The following is a 26,000-nucleotide window of genomic DNA, read 5'->3' on the forward strand; positions in this document are numbered from 1 at the left end:
AGGGTGTGAGAGTGAGGGTGCCCCTTTGGATGTCTGTGAGAGAGAGAATCAGAGTGAGTGTGAGTGTTATGAATAATATTTTTGATATACATAAATCCAATGGGTAACATGTGTTGGAATGATATCAAACTGGCATAATGCTTCAGCAGCCAACAAAGCCTCACTCACAAAAGGGTGAATTCTATGATCCCAAGGTCGGCTAATGTTGTTAAACTGCCGGGGATTTCTCATTCCTTTGTATTAATAATAACCTGCAATTTTTGCCTGTAAAAATCTATTTCAATACAGTGGCCACTGAAATATTGAATTATGGCTTAATACACTGATCAGTTAGTTACCAGTAAACCAAATTAAAAGACTGCAGACTGAGGCAGAGATTTCAGAGAAGTTTAATCAATTGAAAGCAGGTTAGTTCAACAGAAAATGTCATCCTTTTCAGAAAGCTAGAGTTGGAGAATTATACTGCTGAGTGGAATAAGAGCTTGTTAAATCTATAGTTACTGATAATGGAGAAAATCATGAACATTTCTCATATATGGAGTTGTATACGTAACAGAAAAATATGAATTGTCAGGTGGAAAAGGATAAACGTGGGACGTGGAACTTGGGATTTGATTAAGATCTAAACCCTCATGATACTGATCTTGCACTGAAATGTAATTAAGCCCTCCGACTAAATGCATTTGGTTTAGCTGTAAGTACTGCTTTAGATGACTGGTTGGATAAAGTGTAACAAAAGAATGGGTGATAAGTAAGGAGGTGATGTTTCAGGTACAAACAGGAACATTGCAAAAAAGACAAAATAAGGAAGTGGAGATGGTAGAGGTAATGGATGAGGTGAAAATTGATAAGCAGGAGGTACTGGAAAGGCTGCATATACTTAGTGTGTGCTTACATCCCAGGTTGCTAAAGGAAGTAGGGGTAGAGGGATTACAAGTGCTTTTCATAATCTTCCAATCTTCATTAGATACGGGGAAGGTGCCGGGTGATTGGAAAGTGGCAAATGTGACTCCCTTATTCAAGAAAGGATGTAAGGACAGTCCTGGTATTTATGTTGTATGTTTATAAAGCTGTGGCTAGGTCCAACAATTTTTGACTCATTTGTGAAAAGTTTTGATTTTCTGGCAACAAATGCTTATCTCAGTGAGGTAAGCATTGATTTGTGATGTTCCACTGTTTTGATGTTGTCTCCAGTTCTCGTCACCACACATTAAGAAGGGTGTAAGTGTCCTTGAGTGAGTGCGGAGAAGATTTACCAGAATGCTTCCAGGGATGAGGGATTTTAGTGACAAGCTTAGGTTGGAGAAACTGATTATTTTCCTTGGAGCAAAGAAAATTGAGGGGAGATTCAAAAGAACGGTACAAAATTATGACTTGTAAGTCAGTGTAAGAAAAGGTGTGTCCATTAGCAAATGGCACAAGGACTAAGGGACACAGGTGCAAGAGATGCTGAGGGGGGTGGGAGGAAGAGAACTGCATATTTTGGACACTGAAGCAGTTTAACCCTCAGAAAATCTTGTTTTGGGAAATGAACATTGTATAAGTTTTATTTCTGAAATACACTGGGATACACTTGAAAATATAGTGACAAGTAATTATCAGACAATATCCAGTGGAAAGACAAGCTTTAACATTCAGAAATCCTGTATCATTCTATATAATAGGTTGTAACATTCCCTCATATGCACCCAATACCAAATGCTGAAAGTGTTGGCTGTAAAATTCTGCAGATGTATTTAACTACTGCTTTAATGACAGTCCAAAAATGTCTGATTCCTTTGCGAAAGGTTTTGATTTTCAGGCAAAAACTGCTTATCTCAATGAGTTAAGCAGAGCCAATCATTGACTTTGTTCCCTGCCAACATGTCAAAGATGTTGATCGGATTTTTGTGGTGACCTCCCGGGTTCGTAACGTTACTCCAAATATATCTTCATGGTAGCGATTTTCATCCTACAGGGAATGAACAAAATACCAGATCACTAATACTAATTAGGATTGTGACAGGTGCATTGTGAATGGAAAGGACAAAAACACACAGTAGAACAGAAGGAAAGAGTAGATAGATCCAGACAATAAATGTCAAGACCTCTTCTCCCACAGCACATGTGCGTTTCTTCCTATTATTGACTCCACCCACCCATTTAACCTTGAGAAAAAGCTCTTCAAATTTTCACCAATCATTGAATAGAATACAGAAAAAAACAGCAAAATATTTCTCCACCTCCATAGAAGAACACAAGAAATAGGAAGAAGAGGAGACTATATGGCACCTTGGCTCTGCCATTTACTCTAATCATGCTTCAACTTCTACATTAACTCTAACTTCCTGGTGTTTATAGGCACTCTGCCTCCTATTTTGCAAAGACTCAGGTTCCACTACTCCTGAGACCAAACAGCCTCTTCCTATCCATGGATCCTGAGTGGGGAAGTTATTGGAAACCATTATGAGAGACAAAATAATTTTTCATTTGGAAAGGCATGGGTTAATCAAAGACAACCAAGTTGTGAAGGAAAAATTGTGACTGACTAACCTTGTTGAATTCATTGCTGAAATTTTGTGAAATGGCCCTTTTGGAATGCAGTCAACAAGCTTAGCAAGAAGATGGAAAGCATTGGAATTCAGAGAAAAGTCAGGGGATCCATAAGGAATTGGCTTGTTAACAGGTAGCTAAGGTTGCTGCCAGACAGATGTTTGTAGCCGTGTTCCCCCAAGGATCAGTGTTGAGTCCGTTAGCCTTTGTGATTATTATAAATGAACTAGAGTTTGGTTTTATGAGCAGCAGTATAAAACTTGCAGATAAAACTAAACTCAGTAAAATGGCAGTTAATGATGAGGATAGTTTATAGGCTTCAGGGTGGTGAAATGGATAGAAGAATGCCAGGTGAAGTTTAATGTGGAGAAGTGGGAAATGTGATTTGGGAAGATTAATATAGAAAGACAGAACACTCTAAATGGAATTGTTTGAAAAGTGTAGATGAACACAGACATCTTGGTGTCCATTTACACAAATCATTAAAGGTGACAGGACAAGTTGATAAGATGGGAATAAAAAGGATATGGATCACTTCAGTTTATGGGCAGAATATAAAAGCAAATAGATTATGTTAGAGCTTTATAAATCACCGGTTAGACCTCAGCTGGAATATTGTGGACAGTCCTGGTCTGCACACTTCGGGAAAAATATAAGGGGCCTAGAAAGGTTACAGAGGAGTTTTACCCAAATGTTAGCAGGCCTGAGAAATTGCAGTTATGTGGAGAGGTTAGGAATGTTCTCTTTGGAACAGAGAAGGTTAAGAGGTGACCGACTCGAGGTTCTGAAAATAGTGAGTTTTGACAGATTAGACAGAGAGAAACTATGGTGAGTGGCTCAGTAACCAGAGGTCATCATTTCAAAGTTGGTGACAAAAACCCAGAGGAGAGATGAGGGGAATTATTTTTCACTCAGAGTTGTCAGGATCTGGGAGACACCAGAAGCTGATTCCATCAATAATTTTAGACAGAATTAACAAGACTAAGGACAATATGTGATTAAGCATGGCTGCTGTTTTAAAAGGCCAGCACAGGCACGAGGACAGAATGGTCTCTGTCTGTGTGGCATGATTCTATCTTCTATGATTAATCTTGCTGCCCAGCAAATATTTCTGTGGCTGCTCTTCTAAGAAGGCAGCACAAAGCACCTCATTTGATTCTGATCCACATTCACCAGTCAGTGATGCAAAACCTCCTTTCAATCTCAAATCACGCTTGAAGATTGTTAGTTTGAAACTGGTCACCTGTTTACAGTCTGATCAAATCACCTGTTTCCCTCTCATCATTCTCTACAGCACTTTAATATTGCCACTTGATAAGTTGGCAGATAAGTAGCTCTCTTACCTGCAGCTTTGCAATATAAGTTGCTGCATCATTTAAACTCATATCTCCCTGGGCAGCAATAATTTCTTGGACAGTTTTTGCAACCTCTTGAGCCATCGTAACATCACCACAAACATACAGGTGTCCCTTCATTGAATTCAAGATGTGGAACAGCTCAACAGGTAGCTGAGTTTGAATGATTTCCTGTACATACACCTAGGGGATGAAAACAACAAGTAGAATAAATCAACCAAAAAAATTAGACAGGCGAAGTGTTCATAATCTGAAACCCTGTGCCAGAATCTCTTCTTTTCTCTATCATATGACTCCAGACCCCAAGAAGTCCCATGGCATCAGGTCAAACGTGGGCAAGGAAACCTCCTGCTGATCACCATGTACCGTCCTCCCTCAGCTGATGAATCAGTGTTCCTCCATGTTGAGCACCACTTGATGGAAGCACTGAGGGTGGTAAGGGCGCAGAATGTACTCTGGGTGGGGGACTTCAATGTCCATCACCAAGACTGGCTCGGTAGCACCATTACTGACTGAGCTGGCCAAGTCCTAAAGGCTGAGTCTGCGGCAGGTGATGAGGGAACTAACAAGAGGGAAAAACATACTTGACCTCATCCTCACTAACCTGCCTGCTGCAGATACCTCTGTCCACGACAGTATCGGTAGGAGTGACCACCGCACGGTCTATGTGGAGATGAAGTCCTATCTTTACATTGAGGATACCCTCCATCGTGTTGTGTGGTACTACCATGGTGCTAAATGGGATAGATTTCAAACAGATCTAGCAACTCAAGACTGGGCACCCATGAGGCACTGTGGGCCATCAGCAGCAGCAGAATTGTACTCAGACACAATCTGTAACCTCATGGCCCAGCATATCCCTGATTCTACCATTACCACCAAGCCAGGGGATCAACCCTGGTTCAATGAAGAGTGCAGGAGGGCATGGCAGGAGCAGCACCAGGCATACCAAAAAATGAGGCATCAACCTGGTGAAGCTATAATACAGGACTCCTTGTGTGCCAAACAGCATAAGCAGCAAGTGATAGACAGAGCTAAGCGATCCCACAACCAGTGGATCAGATCTAAGCTCTGCAGTCCTGCCGAATCCAGTCATGAATGGTGGTGGACAACTAAACAACTCAATGGAGGAGAAGACTCCACAAATATCCCCATCCTCAATCATGGGAGAGCCCAGCACATCTTCAGCCAGAATTGCCGAGTGGATGATCCATCTCGGCCTCCTCCATAGGTCCCCAGCATCACAGATTCCAATTTTCAGCCAATTCTATTCACTCCACGTAACATCAAGAAATGGCTAAAGGCACTGGATATTGCAAAGGTAATGGGCTCTGAAAATATTCTGGCAATAGTACTGAAGTTTTGTGCTCCAGAACTTGCCGCACCTCTAGCCAAGCTGTTCCTGTGCAGCTACAACACTGGCATTTACCTGGCTATGTGGAAAATTGCCCAGGTGTGTCCTGTACACAAAAAGCAGGACAAATCCAACCCAGCCAATTACCACCCCATCAGTCTACTCTCGAATATCAGTAAAGTGATGGAAGGGCTTATCAACAATGCGGTGAAGCAGCACTTTGGGTTCTGCTAGGGCTACTCAGCTCCTGACCTCATTACAGCCTTAGTTCAAACATGGACAAAAGAGCTGAACTCCCGAGGTGGGGTGAGACCATCTGCCCTTGACGTCAAGGCAGCATTTGACCAAGTGTGGCATCAAGGAGCCCTAGCAAAACTGGAGTCAATGGGAATCAGGGGGGAAACTTTCTGCTGGTTGGAGTCATACCTAGCACAAAGGAAGATAGTTGTGGTTCTTGGGGGTCAGTCATTTCAGCTCCAGGACATCAATGCAGGAGTTCCTCAGGATAGTGTCCTCAACCCAACCATCTTCAGTTGCTTCATCAATGACCTTCCTTCCATTACAAGGTCAGAAGTGAAAGTGTTCACTGATGATTGCACAATGTTCAGCACCATTCACGACTCCTCAGAAACTGAAGCAGTTCATGTCCAAATACAGCAAGACCTGGACAGTATCCAGGCTTGGGCTGATAAGTGGCAAGTAACATTCACGCCACACAATTGTCAGACAATGACCATTTCAAACAAGAGAGAATCTAACCATTGCCCCTTGATGTTCAATGGCATTACTATCACTGAATCCCCCAATATCAACATCCAGGAGGTTACCATTGACCAGAAATGGAACTGGACGAGCCATATAAATACTGTGGCTACAAAAGCAGGTCAGAGGCTAGGGATGCTGTGACGAGTAACTCACCCCCTGACTCCCCAAAGCCTGTCCACCATCTACAAGGCACAAGTCGGGAGTGTGATGGAATACTCCCCATTTACCTGGATGTGCAGCTCCCACAATGAAGAAGCTTGACATCGTCCAGGACAAAGCAGCCTGCTTGATTGGCACCCATCCACAAATATTCACTCTCTCCACCACCGATGCACAGTCGCAGCAGTGTGTACCATCTACAAGACGCACTGCAGGAACTCACCAAACAACAGCACCTTCCTCTCTCTCCTCTCTCTCTCTCTCTCCCTCCATCTCTATCACTCACTCTGTCCCCCTCTCTTTCTCTCTTTCACAAGCTCTGTTCCACTCTCCTGCTGTTCTCACACCCTCTATCTGATTCCCTGTTTACCTTCTTCCAACCTGGATCTCTTGAGTATGCAGTGTAAATTTCTTTGAAAACTCCCTTCTCCTTCGCCACCATCACTTCTTCTTTGTAAAGATGATCAACAGCACCTTCCAAACTCATGAACACTGCCATCTAGAAGGACAAGGGCAGCAGATAGATGGGAACACCATGACCTGGAAGTTCCCCTCCAAGTCACTCACCATCCTGACTTGGAAATATATGGGCCGTTCCTTCATTGTTGCTGGATCAAAATCCTGGAACTCCCTCCCTAACAGCACTGTGGGTGTACCTACATCACATGGACTGTCACGGTTCAAGAAGGCAGCTCAACACCACCTTCCCAAGGACAACTAGGGATGGGCAATAAATGCCAGCGAAGCCCACATTCCATGAATGAATATAAAAATAAACAAGCTCTCTGTCTATCTGTCTCTCTCTCTCTCTTTCTTTATCACATGGTCTGCCCCACTCTCTTCCTCTCTCTCTCTATCACACTCTCTGGCCCACTCACTCTCTCTCTCTATCACATACTCTCTCTTTCTTTCTCTCTATCACATGCTCTGTCCCACTCTCCCCCTTTCTCTACCACATGCTCTGTCTCTCTCTCTCCTCTCTCTCTCTCTCTCTCTCCATCTCTATCACACACTCTGTCCCCCTCTCTTTCTCTCTTTCACAAGCTCTGTTCCACTCTCCTGCTGTTCTCACACCCTCTATCTGATTCCCTGTTTACCTTCTTCCAACCTGGATCTCTTGAGTATGCAGTGTAAATTTCTTTGAAAACTCCCTTCTCCTTCGCCACCATCACTTCTTCTTTGTAAAGATGATCCATTTGAGAGTGACGGCATCCAAAGATCAGTATCATTGCACATGGCTTCCATCCTGCTTTCAGGGAGGAATGGGTCAAAGAACAATAGTGAGAGGGGTCACAGAGAGAGGGAGAGAGGGTTCAGATAGAGGGAGAGAGGGTTCAGAGAGAGGGAGAGAGGGTTCAGAGAGAGGGAGGAAGGTTCAGAGGGGGGGAGGGTTCAGAGAGAGGGAGAGAGGGTTCAGAGAGAGGGATCAGAGAGAGGGAGAGAGGAATCAGAGAGAAGGGGAGGGCTCAGAGAGAGGGGGAGGGCTGAGAGAGGGGGAGGGCTCAGAGAGAGGGGGAGGAATTGAAAAGGAGGGATCAGAGAGAGAGAGGGATCAGAGATAGAGAGAAAGAGCGCGAAAGGGATCAGAGAGAGAGGGGGAGAGAGAGACAAAGAAAGAGAGAGGGATCAGAGAGACGGATCGGAGTGAGATCATGGGGGAAATGAGATGGAGAGGGAGATGATCAGAAAGAGGCATCAAAGGGAGAGAGAGAGAGTGGGGGATGGAAGAAAGTTAGTGTTGTGCATGAGAGATTGTGCAGCATTCATAGAGAGAGAATGTGTATGATAGTGTGTGGCGGGGAGAGAGGGAAAACAGAAAGGGTGAATGAGTGAGCATGGATATCAGAGAGAGAGTGCTTGTGCAGGTGGATTTCAGAGAGAAAGTGACGGGGCTGAGAGAGGAGGAAAAAATGGTATGTGTGGAAAGAAGAGAGAGGGGGAGAGGGAACTGAGGGTAAGGGAAATGAGGGAGAGTTCAGAGATTGAAGGATAGTCGAAGGTTTGGAAGGAACTGAGGGAGAGGGGGGATGAGGGACAGCGATGGTGACCTGAGAGGGACCATGCCTCTCAGTGGTTTGGTGAGATGGTATGCACAAACCTTGGTTTTCAATCTCATACAATCTCTGTTGCCAGAAACTTCGGTAAGGAGCAATCCCAGTCCCAGGGCCCACAAGCATACACGGGACAGAAATATCAGATGGCAGGTGGAACAGTGGAGCTCTAGAAACAATACAGAGTCACATCTATAAATGTAGGTGTAGCAGTTCAGAGTGGCAGCTGTGACCACCTCTCCCTCCACAATGACACCAGAGTGTCAATGTTCCAGCTTCAAGTGTAAGGGGTGGGGAATGGGCAGGGATGTTATATGTTCTTTTCTGTTTGAACTCCTACCTTCTGATGAAACATGGAACAGTGTCACCAGGACTGATGTGATTCAGCCAGGAGGAGCACACTCCATGTCGCACTGGACCCTGGTCACCTGAAAAGATTTCAAAAAAATACAGTTAACACATGTGGGCCTGTACCCTGGAGAGAGTCAGTGCTTGGAAGTATTGTGAACTGTGAGGAGGATGGTGTAGGTGCAATTACATTACACAGTCTATAGGCCACCGCTTTCAGCAGCTGACAGTTTATCTGAACTGTACGGTTGCTGAGAGCAGGAAAGACCTTCAGGCAGCTTCATGGCCAACTCACTATAAAAATAAATCAGAACCGTCAGTTTCACTGCTGTGACCACATTTCAACAGGAAGTCATTGGCTCCAAAGTGCTTTGGGATGACCTGTGCTGTGAAGACTACTTGAACTGCACAAGGTCTTTTCCATTCTGTAGAAGTAGAAGTCCACCAGACTTTCTCCTGCCTGGGTACATGATATCATTCAATGCAATTATTTCATACATTGGATTCTACTTTATTTGTAATCTCAGGGTAGAAAGATCAAATTAATCCTGAGTAACAAAGTGGAATGATTGAACAATGTGGGTCTTCATTGTCAGTGAGAAGCATTGGAGTCCTCAGGTGAGTCTGTGCAATACAACTTTTAACAGGCCAGAGGACAAAGACTGAATGATTCACAATTGTAGCTGTGTTTTCTTGATCAGCAAGTCTGATGACTCTACTGATTGCTGCTTCTCATTGCACTATTACAGAATTTGACAGTGCAGAAGGAGGCCATTCGGCCCATTGTGTTTCCACCAGCTCTCCAAATCAGCAATTCATCTAGTGCCATTCCCCTGCCTTCTGACCATAACCCGACACATTGAAAGATGAGCTGGGCTAGATGGCCTTTCATCATTATTTTGTGAACAGAGGGTAGAATCATGGCTGGAGTTCCGTTTATTTTGTTGCTACTGGAGGTTTGCAGTGAATGGGATCTGTGGGGTGAAACTGCCAGCAGTGTGTAATGGGCTCACAGTGCACATGATTCTCAAGAGTCTTTCTATTGATTTCAATCTTGTCCTTTTGTCCACATACGTAATATACCGCTCTATCTTGGTGCTTTTCTGAGATTTTTCAGGTATTAAAATATTGTGATAAAGTTTTGTTGCATAGTAGATATTGAAAATGTGAGTGGCTGGTGAGTCTTTCTAAGTGGCAGTTTATCCTGTCTCTCAGAATTGATTCCAATAATTTGCCCACCACTGAAGTCAGACTGACGGGCCTATAATTTTTTGGCCTATGCCTCGCACCCTTTTTAAATAATGCTACCGCAGACCTCCAATCCTCTGGGACCTCGCCTGTATCTAGTGAGGATTGGAAAATGATCCTCAGAACATCCACCATTTCCTCCCTGGCTTCCTTCAACAGCCTGCGATACAATCCATCCGGACCTGGTGATTTGTCCAGCTTCAAGGATGCCAGTCCCTCCAGTACTTCCTCTCTCACTATGTTTATTGTATCTAATATTTCACACTCCTCCTCCTTAACTAGAATGTCTGCATCATCCCTCTCCTTAGTGAAGACAGAGACAAAGTATTCATTGAGAGCCCTGCCCACATCTTCTGCATCAACCCACAAGTGACCATGATAGGCCCGACCCTTTCCTTAGTTATTCTCTTGCTCTTAATGTGCTGGTAAAAAATCTTAAGATTTTCTTTGATTTTTACCTGCCAATAGTTTTTTGTATCCTCTCTTTGCTTTCTTAGTTTTTTTTTACTTCACCCCTGTATTTTCTATATTCCTCTAGGCTTTCTACAGTTATAAGCTTTCATTTTCTGCTTTATCTTGGCCTGGATACTTCTAAGTAACCAGGGGGCTCTAGATTTGGCAGTGCCACTCTTTTTCTTAGTGGGGGCATGTCTACACCATGCCTGGAGAATCTCGTCTTTGAATGCCTTCCATTGATTTGACGGTTTTCCCTTCTAATAGATGTACCCAGCCCACTCTCACCAGTTCACTTCCCAGCTTTGTAAAATTTGTCTTCCCCCAATTTAGAACTTTTACTCCTGCTCTCAAGCCCACATGTCCGTCCTTGGCCTGCTGCAATGTTTCAGTGAAGCTCAACGCAATCTGGAGGAACAGCATCTCATCTGCCGACTAGGCATTTTACAGCCTTCCAGACTTAATATTGAGTTCAACAACTTTAGATCATGAACTCTCTCCTCCAACCCCACCCCCTTTCCAATCCCCCTTTTTTCTAATAATTATTATATATTATATATATATATTTTCTTTTCTTTTCCCACCTATTCTATTATTCTTTTAACATTGTATTTCTATTCATTGTTTCATCTCCAACTCTGGCCTATTTTGATCCCTTTCCCCCACCCCACCCCCACTAGGGTCATCCGTCCTTGCTCGTCCTGCTTTCTACCCTTAGTGTCACCATTAGCACATCTTTTAGCTAATATCACCACCGTCAACACCCTGTTTTCTAAGACATCTTTGGTAATCTCTCTTTTGCCTCCACCTATCACTGGCCCTCTATCCAGCTCCACCTGTCCCACCACCGCGCCCCCCCCAGCCAGTTTATATTTCACCGCATTTCTATTTTTCTTTAGTTCTGATGAAGAGTCCTATGGACTCGAAATGTTAACTGTGTTCCTCTCCGCAGATGCTGTCAGACCTGCTGAGTTTTTCCAGAAATTTTTGTTTTTGTTTCAGAACTTTTACTCCTGTTCTATCTTTGTCCTTTTCCATAATGGTGCTAAATCTATCTGTGTTATGGTCACTGTCTCTAGAATGGCCCCCACTGCTACTTCATCCACTTTCACAGCTTCAATTTTTAAGACTAAATCTAGAATTGTGCCCCCTTTCGTTGGGTTTGTTATGTACTGGCTAAAAAAGTTCTCTTGAATGCAGTTCAAGAATTTTGCACCCACTTTGCCCTTCACACTGTTCGTATCCCAATTGACATTAGGGTAGTTGAAGTCCCCAACAGCCCCATTGTTTTTACACTTGGAAATCTGTCTACATATTTGCTCTTCTAACTGCCTTCCACTATTTGGGGGTCTATACTACACTCCTAGCTGTGTGACTGTCCCTTTTTTTCATTTGAGCTAAACCCACATGGCCTCATTTGATGCTTCAATTAGTACATCCCTTCTCACAGCTGTAATTGATTCTTTAACCAATAATACTGCACCTCATCTATTTTTATCCCCCTCCTTATCCTGTCTGAAAACCCTGTATCCAGGGATGCTGAGCTGCTATTTTTGCCCCTCCTTAAGCCAAGTTTCCATTATAGCGATGATGTTATGCTGCCATGTATATATCTTTGCCCTCAGCTCATTGGCTTTATTAATTATGCTCCTTGCATTTACATATATACCTTTTAACACTGCCAAATTCCTGTGCTGTACACCTATAACCTGTGCTGATTCTGTCTTTCAGAGTCACTCATTAATTCTCCATCTCCTGTTCCCTGCTCTGAATTTGCCCTCAGGTTCCCAAACCCCTGCCAAGCTAGGTTAAACCCCTCCTAACAGCATGAGCAAATCTCCCTGCGAGTGTATTTGGCTCAGTCCTGTTCAGGTATAGATGGTCCTTCTTGTACAGGTCCCACCTTCCCCAGAACCGATCCCAATGCCTCAGAAATCTGATGCCCTCCCTCCTACACCAGCTTTCCAGTCATGTGTTTAATTGCTCAATTCTTCTTTATTCTATACTCGCTTGCATGTGGGACTGGGAGTAATCCTGAAATTACTACTTTAGAGGTCCTGCTTTTCAGTATCTTTCCTAGCTCCCTAAAGTTTACTTTCAGGACCTCATCCCCTTTCCTAAGTCATTGGTACCAACGTGGACCACAACCAACATGATCATCCTCCCCCAGAAGAATGTCCTGCAGCTGCTGATCCTGGGAGACAACATACCATCCTGGAGTCATTTCAACGGCCAAAGAAACACCTGTCTGTTCCACTGAGTAACAAAACCCTTATTACTACTGCTCTTCCCCTCGTCTTTCTCCCCTCCTGTACAGCAGAGCCACAAACTTGGCTCTGACTGTGCTCCTCCGCAGAACCAATGCCCTCACAAGTATTCAAATTGGAAAACTGTTTGATGAGCGGGATTCCATGGGGCCCCTGCACTACCTGCCTAGTTGTCTGACAGTCAGCCATTTCTGTTCTGCCTCCAGCTCCTAAGCTGTGCTGTGACCAGCTCTCCATGTAGCTCTCAGCCTCACGGGTGCACCACAATGACTCCAGCCACCGCTCGGGCTCCAAAACCTGGACCTCAACATTCTGCAGCAGTCCTTGTGGGGACCCCTTCCCTGGGGAGACACAGTGCCCATGGGGACCCTTACCCTGGGGAGAGTCAGTGCCCATGAGGACCCTTACCCTGGGGAGAGACAGTGCCCATGGGGACCCCTACCCTGGGGAGAGACAATGCCCGTGGGGACCCCTACCCTGGGGAGAGTCATCGCCTGTGGGGACCCCTACCCTGGGGAGAGTCAGTGCCCATAGGGGCCTTATACTCTAGGGAGAGTTAATGCCCATTGAGACCAAGTCCTGGGGCAAGTCAGTACTAGAGGAGACTCATGCGCTGGGGGGGAGTCAATGGCCAAGTTTAATGAAGGCTGCATACGTCTGGTTCGATATTTGAGAACTGCAACAGTTAAATGAATTTCAGATGGATAGACATCAGGTGATGAGCTGATGGAGTAATATCGAGGCTGAAGCAGAGGGAGTTGGGTGAGGAGCAGACTTGCTGGCACTCTGACAGACTGGAACTCCTCAAGGACATCTGCGATAGTAGGAACACATTCCCATTTCCAATCTTCATACTTGTGTGTCCCCTGAATCAGAAACAGAGATTAAATAGAAGCAGCAAGGAGGAGACAGGCAGCAAACAACTGATAGACAGCATCAAGTCCCCTCAGAGAAGGAGTGACCTGTCCCTCACTCTGTCCCAATGGAGTGACCTGTCCCCTCACTCTGTCCCAACGGGGAGTAACCCATCCCCTCACTCTGTCCCGATGGAGTGACCTGTCCCCTCTCTCTGTCCCCAACGGGGAGTGACCCGCCCCCTCACTCTGTCCCCGATGGAGAATGACCCATCCCCTCTCTCTGTCCCCGATGGTGAGTGACCCTCTCCTCTCTCTGTCCCCGACGGGCAGTGATCCGCCCCCTCTCTCTGTCCCCAACGGGGACCGCCCCCTCATTCTGTCCCCGATGGAGAGTGACACGTCCCCTCTCTCTGTCCCCGACAGGGAGTGACCCGTCCCCTCTCTCTGTTCCCGATGGAGAGTGACCTGTCCTCTCTCTCTGTCCCCAATGGAGAGTGACCCGTCCCATCTCTCTGTCCCCGACGGGGAGTGACCCGTCCCCTCTCTCTGTCCCCGATGGAGAGTGACCCGTCCCCTCTCTCTGTCCCCGATGGGGAGTGACCCGTCCCCTCTCTCTGTCCCCGATGGGGAGTGACCCGCCCCTCCACTCTATCCTCGATGGGGAGTGACCCGTCCCCTCTCTCTGTCCCCGATGGGGAGTGACCCGTCCCCTCTCTCTGTCCCCGATGGGGAGTGACCTGCACCCCCCGCTCTGTCCCCGATGGGTAGTGACCCATTCCCTCACTCTGGCCTGACAGGGAGTGACCCGTCTCCTCTCTTGTCTCCTCGCTCTTTTACCTGAGTCAATTCTTCCAGCTCTTTCTTCTCTTTGGGATCTGTTGCGAGTTCTGCAAAGGACTCTAACAGTTCAGGGGACGGTGGTGTTGTGATGTCGAGGAAATGTGAGAGTGCCTGGAACACTGTGCAGGGTGGGAGCCGCTTCTCCGACACCCACTTACGCTGGGGTCCTGAAGACAAACAGAAGCTCTTTACTGCCCATCACTGTTCAGTGTTTGATTCAGATAGAGCAACAACACTAACTTGAATTTATGTATTGGCATTTCCACATCAAAATATCCTAAAGTGTTCCTCTGGAGCTTACAAACAATATTTGACATTGAGCCACCAAAGACGATGTTAGAGCAGATGGTCAAATTCTTGTCCAAAGAGATTGGTTTTCAAAAGCATCATCAAGGGTAGAGAGACGTATAGAGGCAGAGAGATTTTAAAAGGCTTTTCTGGAGCTTAGGAACTCGCCAGTTAAGGGCATGTTTGCTAATGATGGGGCAATTACAATCAGGGATGCTCGAGAGGCAAGAATTAGAGCACAGATTACTTGGAGAGTTATGGGGCTGGAGGAGATTACAGAGAAAGGGAGGGGCAAGGCCATGGAGGAATTTAAAAACAGATGGGCATTTTACAGTGGTGGACTGGAAGCCAATGTAAATCAGTGAGTACAGAGAGAGATAGCGGATTGGGACTTGGTACAAGGAAAGCATGGGGAACAGAGTTTTAGATGATCTGAAGTTTACAGAGTGTGAATGTTGGAGCGCAGCCAGGGTTGTGTTGGAATAGTCGAGTCCCAAGGAAACAAATGGAGGGTTTCAGCAGGTTGAGGTGGGAGAGGCAACAGGATTTAAAAAATTTTTTCATAGGATGTGGGCATCGCTAGCTTGGTGATGTTGTTGCCCATCACTAATTGCCCTTGAGAAGGTGGTGGTGAGCTGCCTTCTTGAACCGCTGCAGTCCATGTGGTGTAGCTACCACCACAGTGCTGTTAGAGAGGGAGTTCCAAGATTTTGGCCCAGCGACAGTTAAAGAGCGGTGATATATTTCACTGACTCACCAGTCAGTGGCTTGGTGGGGAACTTGCGGATGATGTTAAGGTGGTGAAGAAAGAACTAACTTGATAGTCTCACCTTGTTCGGTTTGCGTTTCCAGTAATGTCTCCACACGGATGACGTCATTAAAAGCTGGCAACTCCTCCATCCGCTCCATCACCTTCTCAACCAGCTCCTCCTGATTGGTTGGGTGGATCCCCACATGATCTCCAGGAACATAGTTCAGCTCCTGTGTGTCTCCAATTTGAAGACAAACCAGGATGGTTGATCGACTGCAGGCAAAATACAAACATTTAAAAAAGGCAAGGTGCAAATAGATCTGAGCATCTTACAGCACAGAAGGGGGCCAAGTAGCCCATTATGTATGTGCTAGCTCTTCAAAAGAGCTGATCATCCATCTTCAAGTTCCTCATCAGTCAAGAGAAGGAAGGATCCCGTGGATTGATCATGAAGATGCTTGGTCTGGGAGCATGATTGGCAGAGGCATTATATTTTCAGCAAGAGTATGGGGAAAGGCTAGCTTACACCAAAAGGTGGACCATGTAGATCAAGGTCTTCATTTGGGAAACTGCAGTCACCAAGTAAACACTATAAGGGATTACTGCACAGTCAGAGGGTCAGCACTGAAGGTGTGCTGCACAGTCAGAGGGTCAGCACTGAGGGTGTGCTGTACAGTCAGAGGGTCAGCACTGAGGGTGTGTTGCACAGTCAGAGGGTCAGCGCTGAGGGTTTGCTGCACAGTTAGAGGGTCAGTGCTGAGGGAGCGCTGCACAGTCAGAGAGTTAGTACTGAGGGAGTGCAGCACTGTTGGAAAATCAGCGCTGAGGAAGTCCTGCACTGTCAGAGGGTTAGTATTGAGTGAGTGCTGCACGGTCGGAGGGTCAGTATTGCAGCAGCGCTGCATTGTGGAGGGTCAGTATTGAGGGAGCGCTGCACTGTCGGAGGGTCAGTACTGAGTGAGTGCTGCACGGTCAGAGGGTCAGTATTGAGGGAGTGTTGAACTGTGGAGGGTCATTATTGAGGGTGTGCTGTACTGTTGGAGGGTCAGCATTGAGGGAGCGCAGCAGTGCTGGAGGTGCCATCATTTAAATTGGAGAGGCCTCAGTCTGTTTCTCAGATGCCTGTAAAGACCCCAGTGCACTATTTTGAAGAGGAGCAGGAGCTCTCCATGGCATTCCAGCTCACATTTATCCCTAAATAACTTTCATGAAAAACAGTTTATCTGTTCAGTATCTCATTGCTCTGTGTGGGAAATTGCTATGCGTGAATTGGCTACTTGTAGTGCCCATAATACAGCAAAGAATATACTTGAAGTAAAACTTTGGCTGGAGTTGCTTTGGGGTGTCCTGAGGCTGTGAGTGGTGCTATAGAAATTGAGGCCATTCATTTGATCAGATACCTCGCAGCAGAAAACTCCCAAGATGGAGTCTCATGGAACTGATGGGATGAAGTTAGAGATCCCGCAGTGTGTGAGTTGCTGCATTATCCCACATGTGTGAGTTGCTGCGTTATCCCTCAGTGTGTGAGTTGCATTATCCCACTGTGTGTTACATGCTGCATTATCGCAGTGTGAGAGTTGTTGCATTATCCCGCTTTGTGTCAGTTGCTGCATTAGCCCGCAGTGTGTGAGTTGTTGCATTATCCCACTGTGTGTTACATGCTGCATTATCGCAGTGTGAGAGTTGTTGCATTATCCCGCTTTGTGTCAGTTGCTGCATTATCCCGCTTTGTGTCAGTTGCTGCATTATCCCGCAGTGTGTGAGTTGCTGCATTATCCTGCAGTGTGTCAGTTGCTGCATTATCCCGAAGTATGTGCGTTGTTGCATTATCCCACTGTGTGTTACATGCTGCATTATCCCGCAGTGTGTCAGCTGCTGCATTATCCCGCAGTGTGTGAGTTGCTGCATTATCCTACAGTGTGTAAGCTGCTGCATTATCCTGCAGTGTGTGGGTTGCTGCATTAACCCGCAGGGTGTTACATGCTGCATTATCCCGCAGTGTGTGAGTTGCTGCATTATTCCTGTGTGTGAGTTGCTGCATTATCCTGCAGTGTGTGAGTTGCTGCATCATCCTGCAGTGTGTGAGTTGCTGCATTATCCAACAAGGTGTGAGTTGCTGCATTATCCGGCAGTGTGTTACATGCTGCATTATGCCGCAGTGTGTGAGTTGCTGCATTATCCCGCAGTGTGTGAGTTGTTGCAATATCCTGCAGTATGTTACTTGCTGCATTATCCTGCAGTGTGTGAGTTGCTGCATTATCTGGAAATGTGTGAGTTGTTGCATTATCCCGCAGGGTGTTACTTGCTGCATTATCCCGCAGTGTGTGAGTTGTTGCATTATCCCGCAGTGTGTGAGTTGCTGCATTATCTGATTGTGTGCGAATTGCTGCATTATCCCGCAGTGTGTGAGTTGCTGCACTATCCCACAGTGTGTGAGTTGTTGCAATATCCCGCAGTATGTTACTTGCTGCATTATCCTGCAGTGTGTGAGTTGCTGCATTATCCAGCAATGTGTGAGTTGTTGCATTATCCTGCAGTGTGTTACTTGCTGCATTATCCCGCAGTGTGTTACTTGCTGCATTATCCTGCAGTGTGTGAGTTGCTGCATTATCCCGCAGTGTGTTACTTGCTGCATTATACCGGAGTGTGTTACTTGAAGCATTATCGCGCAGTGTGTGTGTTGCTGCATTATCCCGCAGTGTGTGAGTTGCTGCATTGTCCTGCAGTGTGTGAGTTGCTGCATTATCCCGCAGTGTGTGAGCTTCTGCATTGTCTTGCTGTGTGTGAGTTGCTGCATTATCCCACAGTGTGTGAGTTGCTGCATTATCCCACAGTGTGTGAGTTGCTGCATTATCCCGCAGTGTGTGTGTCGCTGCTTTATCCCGCAGTGTGTGAGTTGCTGCATTGTCCCGCAGTGTGTGAGTTGCTGCATTATCCCGCAGCGTGTTACTTGCTTCATTATCCCGCAGTGTGTGTGTTGCTGGATTATCCTGCAGTGTGTGAGTTGCTGCTTTGTCCCGCAGTGTGAGAGTTGCTGCATTATCCCGCAGTGTGTGCGTTGTTGCATTATCGCGCAGTGTGTGAGTTGCTGCATTATCCCGCAGTGTGTGAGTTGCTGCATTATCCCGCAGTGTGTAAGTTGCTGCATTATCCCTCAGTGTGTAAGTAGCTGCATTATCCCGCAGGGTGTTACTTGCTGCATTATCCCACAGTGTGTTACATGCTGCATTATCCTGCAGTGTGTGAGTTCCTGCATTGTCCTGCTGTGTGTGAGTTGCTGCATTATCCCGCAGTGTGTGAGTTGCTGCATTATCCCACAGTGTGTGAGTTGCTGCATTATCGCGCAGTGTGTGTGTCGCTGCTTTATCCTGCAGTGTGTGAGTTTCTGCATTATCCGGCAGCATGTGAGTTGCAGCATTATCCCACAGTGTGTGAGTTGCTGCATTATCCCGCAGTGTGTGAGTTCCTGCATTGTCCTGCTGTGTGTGAGTTGCTGCATTATCCCGCAGTGTGTGAGTTGCTGCATTATCCCACAGTGTGTGAGTTGCTGCATTATCCCGCAGTGTGTGTGTCACTGCTTTATCCCGCAGTGTGTGAGTTGCTGCATTATCCTGCAGTGTGTGAGTTGCTGCATTATCCCGCAGCGTGTGAGTTCCAGCATTCTCCTGCTGTGTGTGAGTTGCTGCATCATCCTTCAGTGTGTGAGTTGCTGCATTATCCCGCAGCATGTTACTTGCTGCATTATCCCGCAGTGTGTTACTTGCTGCATTATCCCGCAGTGTGTTACTTACTTCATTATCCTGCAGTGTGTGTGTTGCTGGATTATCCCCCAGTGTGTGAGTTGCTGCTTTGTCCCTCAGTGTGAGAGTTGCTGCATTATCCCGCAGTGTGTGCGTTGTTGCATTATCCCGCAGTGTGTGAGTTGCTGCATTATCCCGCAGTGTGTGAGTTGCTGCATTATCCCGCAGTGTGTGAGTTGCTGCATTATCCCTCAGTGTGTGAGTTGCTGCATTATCCCGCAGGGTGTTACTTGCTGCATTATCCCACAGTGTGTTACCTGCTGCATTATCCTGCAGTGTGTGAGTTGCTGCATTATCCTGCAGTGTGTGAGTTCCTGCATTGTCCTGCTGTGTGTGAGTTGCTGCATTATCCCGCAGTGTGTGAGTTGCTGCATTATCCCGCAGTGTGTGTGTCGCTGCTTTATCCCGCAGTGTGTGAGTTTCTGCATTATCCGGCAGCGTGTGTGTCGCTGCTTTATCCCGCAGTGTGTGAGTTCCTGCATTATCCCGCAGTGTGTGAGTTGCTGCATTATCCCGCAGTGTGTGAGTTGCTGCATTATCCCGCAGTGTGTGAGTTGCTGCATTATCCCTCAGTGTGTGAGTAGCTGCATTATCCCGCAGGGTGTTACTTGCTGCATTATCCCACAGTGTGTTACCTGCTGCATTATCCTGCAGTGTGTGAGTTGCTGCATTATCCTGCAGTGTGTGAGTTCCTGCATTGTCCTGCTGTGTGTGAGTTGCTGCATTATCCCGCAGTGTGTGAGTTGCTGCATTATCCCGCAGTGTGTGTGTCGCTGCTTTATCCCGCAGTGTGTGAGTTTCTGCATTATCCGGCAGCGTGTGTGTCGCTGCTTTATCCCGCAGTGTGTGAGTTCCTGCATTATCCCGTAGTGTGTGTGTCGCTGCTTTATCCCGTAGTGTGTGAGTTTCTGCATTATCCGCAGTGTGTGAGTTGCTGCATTATCCCGCAGCGTGTGAGTTCCTGCATTGTCCTGCTGTGTGAGTTGCTGCATTATCCTTCAGTGTGTGAGTTGCTGCATTTTCCCGCAATGTGTTACTTGCTGCATTATCCCGCAGTGTGTTACTTGCTGCATTATCCCGCAGTGTGTTACTTGCTGCATTATCCCACAGTGTGTGAGTTGCTGCATTATTCCGGAGTGTGTTACTTGATGCATTATCCCGCAGTGTGTGTGTTGCTGCATTATCCCGCAGTGTTTGAGTTGATGCATTGTCCTGCAGTGTGTGAGTTGCTGCATTATCCCGCAGTGTGTGCGTTGTTGCATTATCCCGCAGTTTGTTAGTTGATGCATTATCCCGCAGTGTGTGAGTTGCTGCATTATCCCGCATTGTGTGAATTGCTGCAGTGTCCCACAGTGTGTGAGTTGCTGCATTATCCCGCAGTGTGCTGCTTGCTGCATTATCCCGCAGTGTGTGTGTCGCTGCATTATCCCACAGTGTGTGTGTCGCTGCATTATCCCACAGTGTGTGTGTCGCTGCATTATCCTGCAGTGTGTGTCGCTGCATTATACCACAGTATGTGTGTCGCTGCACTATCCCACATTTTGTGATTTGCTGCATTATCCCACAGTGTGTGTGTCGCTGCTTTATCCCGCAGTGTGTGAGTTTCTGCATTATCCCGCAGTGTGTGAGTTGCTGCATTATCCCGCAGCATGTGAGTTCCTGCATTGTTCTGCTGTGTGTGAGTTGCTGCATTATCCCTCAGTGTGTGAGTTGCTGCATTATCCCGCAGCGTGTTACTTGCTGCATTATCCCGCAGTGTGTTACTTGCTGCATTATCCCGCAGTGTGTTACTTGCTGCTTTATCCCGCAGTGTGTGAGTTGCTGCATTGTCCCGCAGTGCGTGAGTTGCTGCATTATCCCGCAGCGTGTTACTTGCTTCATTATCCCGCAGTGTGTGTGTTGCTGGATTATCCTGCAGTGTGTGAGTTGCTGCTTTGTCCCGCAGTGTGAGAGTTGCTGCATTATCCCGCAGTGTGTGCGTTGTTGCATTATCCCGCAGTGTGTGAGTTGCTGCATTATCCCGCAGTGTGTGAGTTGCTGCATTATCCCGCAGTGTGTTACTTGCTGCATTATCCCGCAGTGTGTGAGTTGCTGCATTATCCCTCAGTGTGTGAGTAGCTGCATTATCCCGCAGGGTGTTACTTGCTGCATTATCCCACAGTGTGTTACATGCTGCATTATCCTGCAGTGTGTGAGTTGCTGCATTGTCCTGCAGTGTGTGAGTTGCTGCATTATCCCGCAGTGTGTGAGCTTCTGCATTGTCTTGCTGTGTGTGAGTTGCTGCATTATCCCGCAGTGTGTGAGTTGCTGCATTATCCCACAGTGTGTGAGTTGCTGCATTATCCCGCAGTGTGTGTGTCGCTGCTTTATCTCGCAGTGTGTGAGTTGCTGCATTGTCCCGCAGTGTGTGAGTTGCTGCATTATCCCGCAGCGTGTTACTTGCTTCATTATCCCGCAGTGTGTGTGTTGCTGGATTATCCTGCAGTGTGTGAGTTGCTGCTTTGTCCCGCAGTGTGAGAGTTGCTGCATTATCCCGCAGTGTGTGCGTTGTTGCATTATTGCGCAGTGTGTGAGTTGCTGCATTATCCCGCAGTGTGTGAGTTGCTGCATTATCCCGCAGTGTGTGAGTTGCTGCATTATCCCTCAGTGTGTAAGTAGCTGCATTATCCCGCAGGGTGTTACTTGCTGCATTATCCCACAGTGTGTTACATGCTGCATTATCCTGCAGTGTGTGAGTTCCTGCATTGTCCTGCTGTGTGTGAGTTGCTGCATTATCCCGCAGTGTGTGAGTTGCTGCATTATCCCACAGTGTGTGAGTTGCTGCATTATCGCGCAGTGTGTGTGTCGCTGCTTTATCCTGCAGTGTGTGAGTTTCTGCATTATCCGGCAGCATGTGAGTTGCAGCATTATCCCACAGTGTGTGAGTTGCTGCATTATCCCGCAGTGTGTGAGTTCCTGCATTGTCCTGCTGTGTGTGAGTTGCTGCATTATCCCGCAGTGTGTGAGTTGCTGCATTATCCCACAGTGTGTGAGTTGCTGCATTATCCCACAGTGTGTGAGTTGCTGCATTATCCCGCAGTGTGTGTGTTGCTGCATTATCGCGCAGTGTGTCTGTCGCTGCATTATCCCAATGTGTGTGTCGCTGCATTATCCCGCAGTGTGTGTCGCTGCATTATACCGCAGTATGTGTGTTGCTGCATGAACCCACATTTTGTGAGTTGTTGCATTATCCCGCAAGTGTGAGTTGCTGCATTGTCCTGCAGTGTGTGAGTTGCTGCATTGTCCTGCAGTGTGAGAGTTGCTGCATTATCCCGCAGTGTGTGCGTTGTTGCATTATCCCGCTGTTTGTTAGTTGATGCATTATCCCGCGGTGTGTGACTTGCTACATTATCCCGCATTGTGTGAGTTGCTGCATTGTCCCGCAATGTGTGAGTTGCTGCATTATCCCGCAGTGTGCTACTTGCTGCATTATCCCGCAGTGTGTGTCACTGTATTATCCCGCAGTGTGTGTGTTGCTGCATTATCCCACACTGTATGTGTCACTGCATTATCCCACAGTGTGTGTGTCGTTGCATTATCCCACAGTGTGTGTGTCGCTGCATTATCCTGCAGTGTGTGAGTTGCTGCATTATCCCACAGTGTGTGAGTTGCTGCATTATCCCGCAGTGTGTGAGTTTCTGCATTATCCCGCAGTGTGCTACTTGCTGCATTATCCTGCAGTGTGTGTTTCGCTGCATTATCCCACAGTGTTTGTGTCGCTGCTTTATCCCACAGTGTATGTGTCGCTGCATTATCCTGCAGTGTATGACGCTGCAATATACCGCAGTATGTGTGTCGCTGCATTATCCCACATTTTGTGAGTTGCTGCATTATCCCGCAGTGTGTGAGTTGTTGCATTATCCCGCAGTGTGTGAGTTGCTGCATTGTCCCGCAGTGTGTGAGTTGCTGCATTATGCCGCAGCGTGTTACTTGCTGCATTATCCCGCAGTGTGTTCCTTGCTGCATTATCCTGCAGTGTGTGAGTTGCTGGATTATCCCGCAGTGTTTTACTTGCTGCATTATCCCGCAGTGTGTGAGTTGCTGCCTTATCCCGCACTGTGTGAGTTGTTGGATTATCCCGCAGTGTGTTACTTGCTGCATTATCCTGCAGTGTGTGTTGCTGGATTATCCCGCAGTGTGTGAGTTGCTGCATTGTCCTGCAGTGTGTGAGTTGCTGCATTGTCTTGCAGTGTGAGAGTTGCTGCATTATCCCGCAGTGTGTGCATTGTTGCATTATTCCGCAGTGTGTGAGTTGCTGCATTATCCCGCAGTGTGTGTGTTGCTGCATTATCGCGCAGTGTGTCTGTCGCTGCATTATCCCAATGTGTGTGTCGCTGCATTATCCCGCAGTGTGTGTCGCTGCATTATACCGCAGTATGTGTGTTGCTGCATGAACCCACATTTTGTGAGTTGTTGCATTATCCCGCAAGTGTGAGTTGCTGCATTGTCCTGCAGTGTGTGAGATGCTGCATTGTCCTGCAGTGTGAGAGTTGCTGCATTATCCCGCAGTGTGTGCATTGTTGCATTATCCCGCTGTTTGTTAGTTGATGCATTATCCCGCAGTGTGTGACTTGCTACATTATCCCGCATTGTGTGAGTTGCTGCATTGTCCCGCAATGTGTGAGTTGCTGCATTATCCCGCAGTGTGCTACTTGCTGCATTATCCCGCAGTGTGTGTCACTGTATTATCCCGCAGTGTGTGTGTTGCTGCATTATCCCACACTGTATGTGTCACTGCATTATCCCACAGTGTGTGTGTCGTTGCATTATCCCACAGTATGTGTGTCGCTGCATTATCCTGCAGTGTGTGAGTTGCTGCATTATCCCACAGTGTGTGAGTTGCTGCATTATCCCGCAGTGTGTGAGTTGCTGCATTATCCGGCAGCGTGTGAGTTGCAGCATTATCCCGCAGTGTGTGAGTTGCTGCATTATCCCGCATTGTGTGAGTTGCTGCATTGTCCCGCAATGTGTGAGTTGCTGCATTATCCCGCAGTGTGCTACTTGCTGCATTATCCCGCAGTGTGTGTGTCGCTGCATTATCCCACAGTGTGTGTGTCACTGCATTATCCCGCAGTGTGTGTCGCTGCATTATCCCGCTGTATGTGTGTCGCTGCATCTTCCTGCAGTTTGTTACTTGCTGCATTATCCCGCAGTGTGTGAGTTGCTGCATTATCCCGCAGTGTGTGAGTTGCTGCATTGTCCCGCAGTGTGTGTGTCCCTGCATCTTCCTGCAGTGTGTTACTTGCTGCATTATCCCGCAATGTGTGAGTTGCTGCATTATCCCGCAGTGTGTGAGTTGCTGCATTATCCCGCAGTGTTTGAGTTGCTGCATTATCCCTCAGTGTGTGAGTAGCAGCATTATCCCACAGGGTGTTACTTGCTGCATTATCCCACGTTGTGTTACATGCTGCATTATCCTGCAGTGTGTGAGTTGCTGCATTATCCTGCAGTGTGTGAGTTCCTGCATTGTCCTGCTGTGTGTGTGTTGCTGCATTAACCCGCAGTGTGTTCCTTGCTTCATTATCCCGCAGTGTGTGAGTTGCTGGATCATCCCGCAGTGTGTTACTTGCTGCATTATCCCGCAGTGTGTGTGTTGCTGGATTATCCCGCAGTGTGTGAGTTGCTGGATTATCCCGCAGTGTGTTACTTGCTGCATTATCGTGCAGTGTGTGTGTTGCTGGATTATCCCGCAGTGTGTGAGTCGCTGGATTATCCCGCAGTGTGTTACTTGCTGCATTATCCCGCAGTGTGTGTGTTGCTGGATAATCCCGCAGTGTGTGAGTCGCTGGATTATCCCGCAGTGTGTTATTTGCTGCATTATCCCGCAGTGTGTGTGTTGCTGGATTATCTCGCAGTTTGTGTGTCGCTGCATTATCCTGCAGTGTGTGTGTCACTGCATTATACCGCAGTATGTGTGTCGCTGCATTATCCCACATTTTGTGAGTTGCTGCATTATCCCGCAATGTGTGTGTCGCTGCATTATCCTGCAGTTTTTGAGTTGCTGCATTATCCCGCAGTGTGTGAGTTGCTGCATTATGCCGCAGTGTGTGTGTCGCTCCATTATCCCGCAGTGTGTGAGTTGCTGCATTATCCTGCAGTGTGTGAGTTGCTGCATTATCCCACAGTGTCTGAGTTGCTGCATTATCCCGCAGCGTGTGTTTCGCTGCATTATCCTGCAGTTTGTGAGTTGCTGCATTATCCTGCAGTGTGTGAGTTCCCTCATAGTGCCACCTCCAAACTGAAGTTTGGAATCCTAACACATCACCTCCACCAACCCTGGGCCTGTGTCAGGTTTGAGTTGCACTGCTGCTTGCCCAGCAACATATTTTCACAGCTGATCCCTCTCCCTCCCCACCAGCTGAATAGCCCCCCTCCCCCTCAGCCTGCCTGATCATACCCCCTCTACGCACCCCTGCACCCCCCTCCAGATGCTGAAATTTCAGAGAGAAGATTGCTGGTATTGCTCCTCCCTGGTGTCTGAGTCTGTGTTCATGCTGTGCCAGCTCTGTACTGGTACCTGAGTGTATGTTCATGCTTTGCGGGCTATGTACTTGTGTCAGAGTGTGTGTTCATGCTGTGCCAGCTCTGTACTGGTGTCTGATTGTATGTTCATTTTATGCGGGCTTAGTACTGGTGTCTGAGTGTACATTCATGCTGTGCCAGCTCTGTACTGGTGTCTGAGTGTATGTTCATGCTGTGCGGGCTCTGTACTGGTGTCTGAGCGTGTGTTCATGCTGTGCGGGCTCTGAAGTGCGAATGAGTAGACACCAGAGATACTCGGGCATGATCAGGAGGAGGCTTTACATCTGTGAGCTCTTGTTGCCAAGAGAGATCCTGGATTAATGGCCTCGGGAAGCCCAGACCTTGGACACGGGACAGGAAACTAAATTGTG

The 26,000-nt window shown here is 47.2% G+C and overlaps 1 protein-coding gene across 1 annotated transcript in view; it reads right to left on the reverse strand.

Moving 5' to 3' along the window:
• Positions 1 to 373: 373 nt before the first annotated feature.
• LOC121281886 (nitric oxide synthase, brain-like) overlaps positions 374 to 26,000 on the reverse strand; it is an 88,407-nt gene continuing 62,780 nt past the window's right edge. Inside the window, exons 5-12 of the mRNA XM_041195009.1 lie at positions 15,348 to 15,541; positions 14,227 to 14,396; positions 13,188 to 13,398; positions 8,557 to 8,644; positions 8,264 to 8,385; positions 7,263 to 7,411; positions 3,876 to 4,070; positions 374 to 1,951 (exon numbers count right to left, since the gene is read on the reverse strand). Coding sequence (XP_041050943.1) covers positions 1,826 to 1,951; positions 3,876 to 4,070; positions 7,263 to 7,411; positions 8,264 to 8,385; positions 8,557 to 8,644; positions 13,188 to 13,398; positions 14,227 to 14,396; positions 15,348 to 15,541 — 1,255 coding nt within the window. The 3' untranslated portion in view covers positions 374 to 1,825. The remainder of the gene's footprint in view (positions 1,952 to 3,875; positions 4,071 to 7,262; positions 7,412 to 8,263; positions 8,386 to 8,556; positions 8,645 to 13,187; positions 13,399 to 14,226; positions 14,397 to 15,347; positions 15,542 to 26,000) is intronic.

The sequence above is a fragment of the Carcharodon carcharias genome, chromosome 9, assembly GCF_017639515.1.
Source record: "Carcharodon carcharias isolate sCarCar2 chromosome 9, sCarCar2.pri, whole genome shotgun sequence".
In the NCBI taxonomy this organism is placed as follows: Eukaryota; Metazoa; Chordata; class Chondrichthyes; order Lamniformes; family Lamnidae; genus Carcharodon; species Carcharodon carcharias.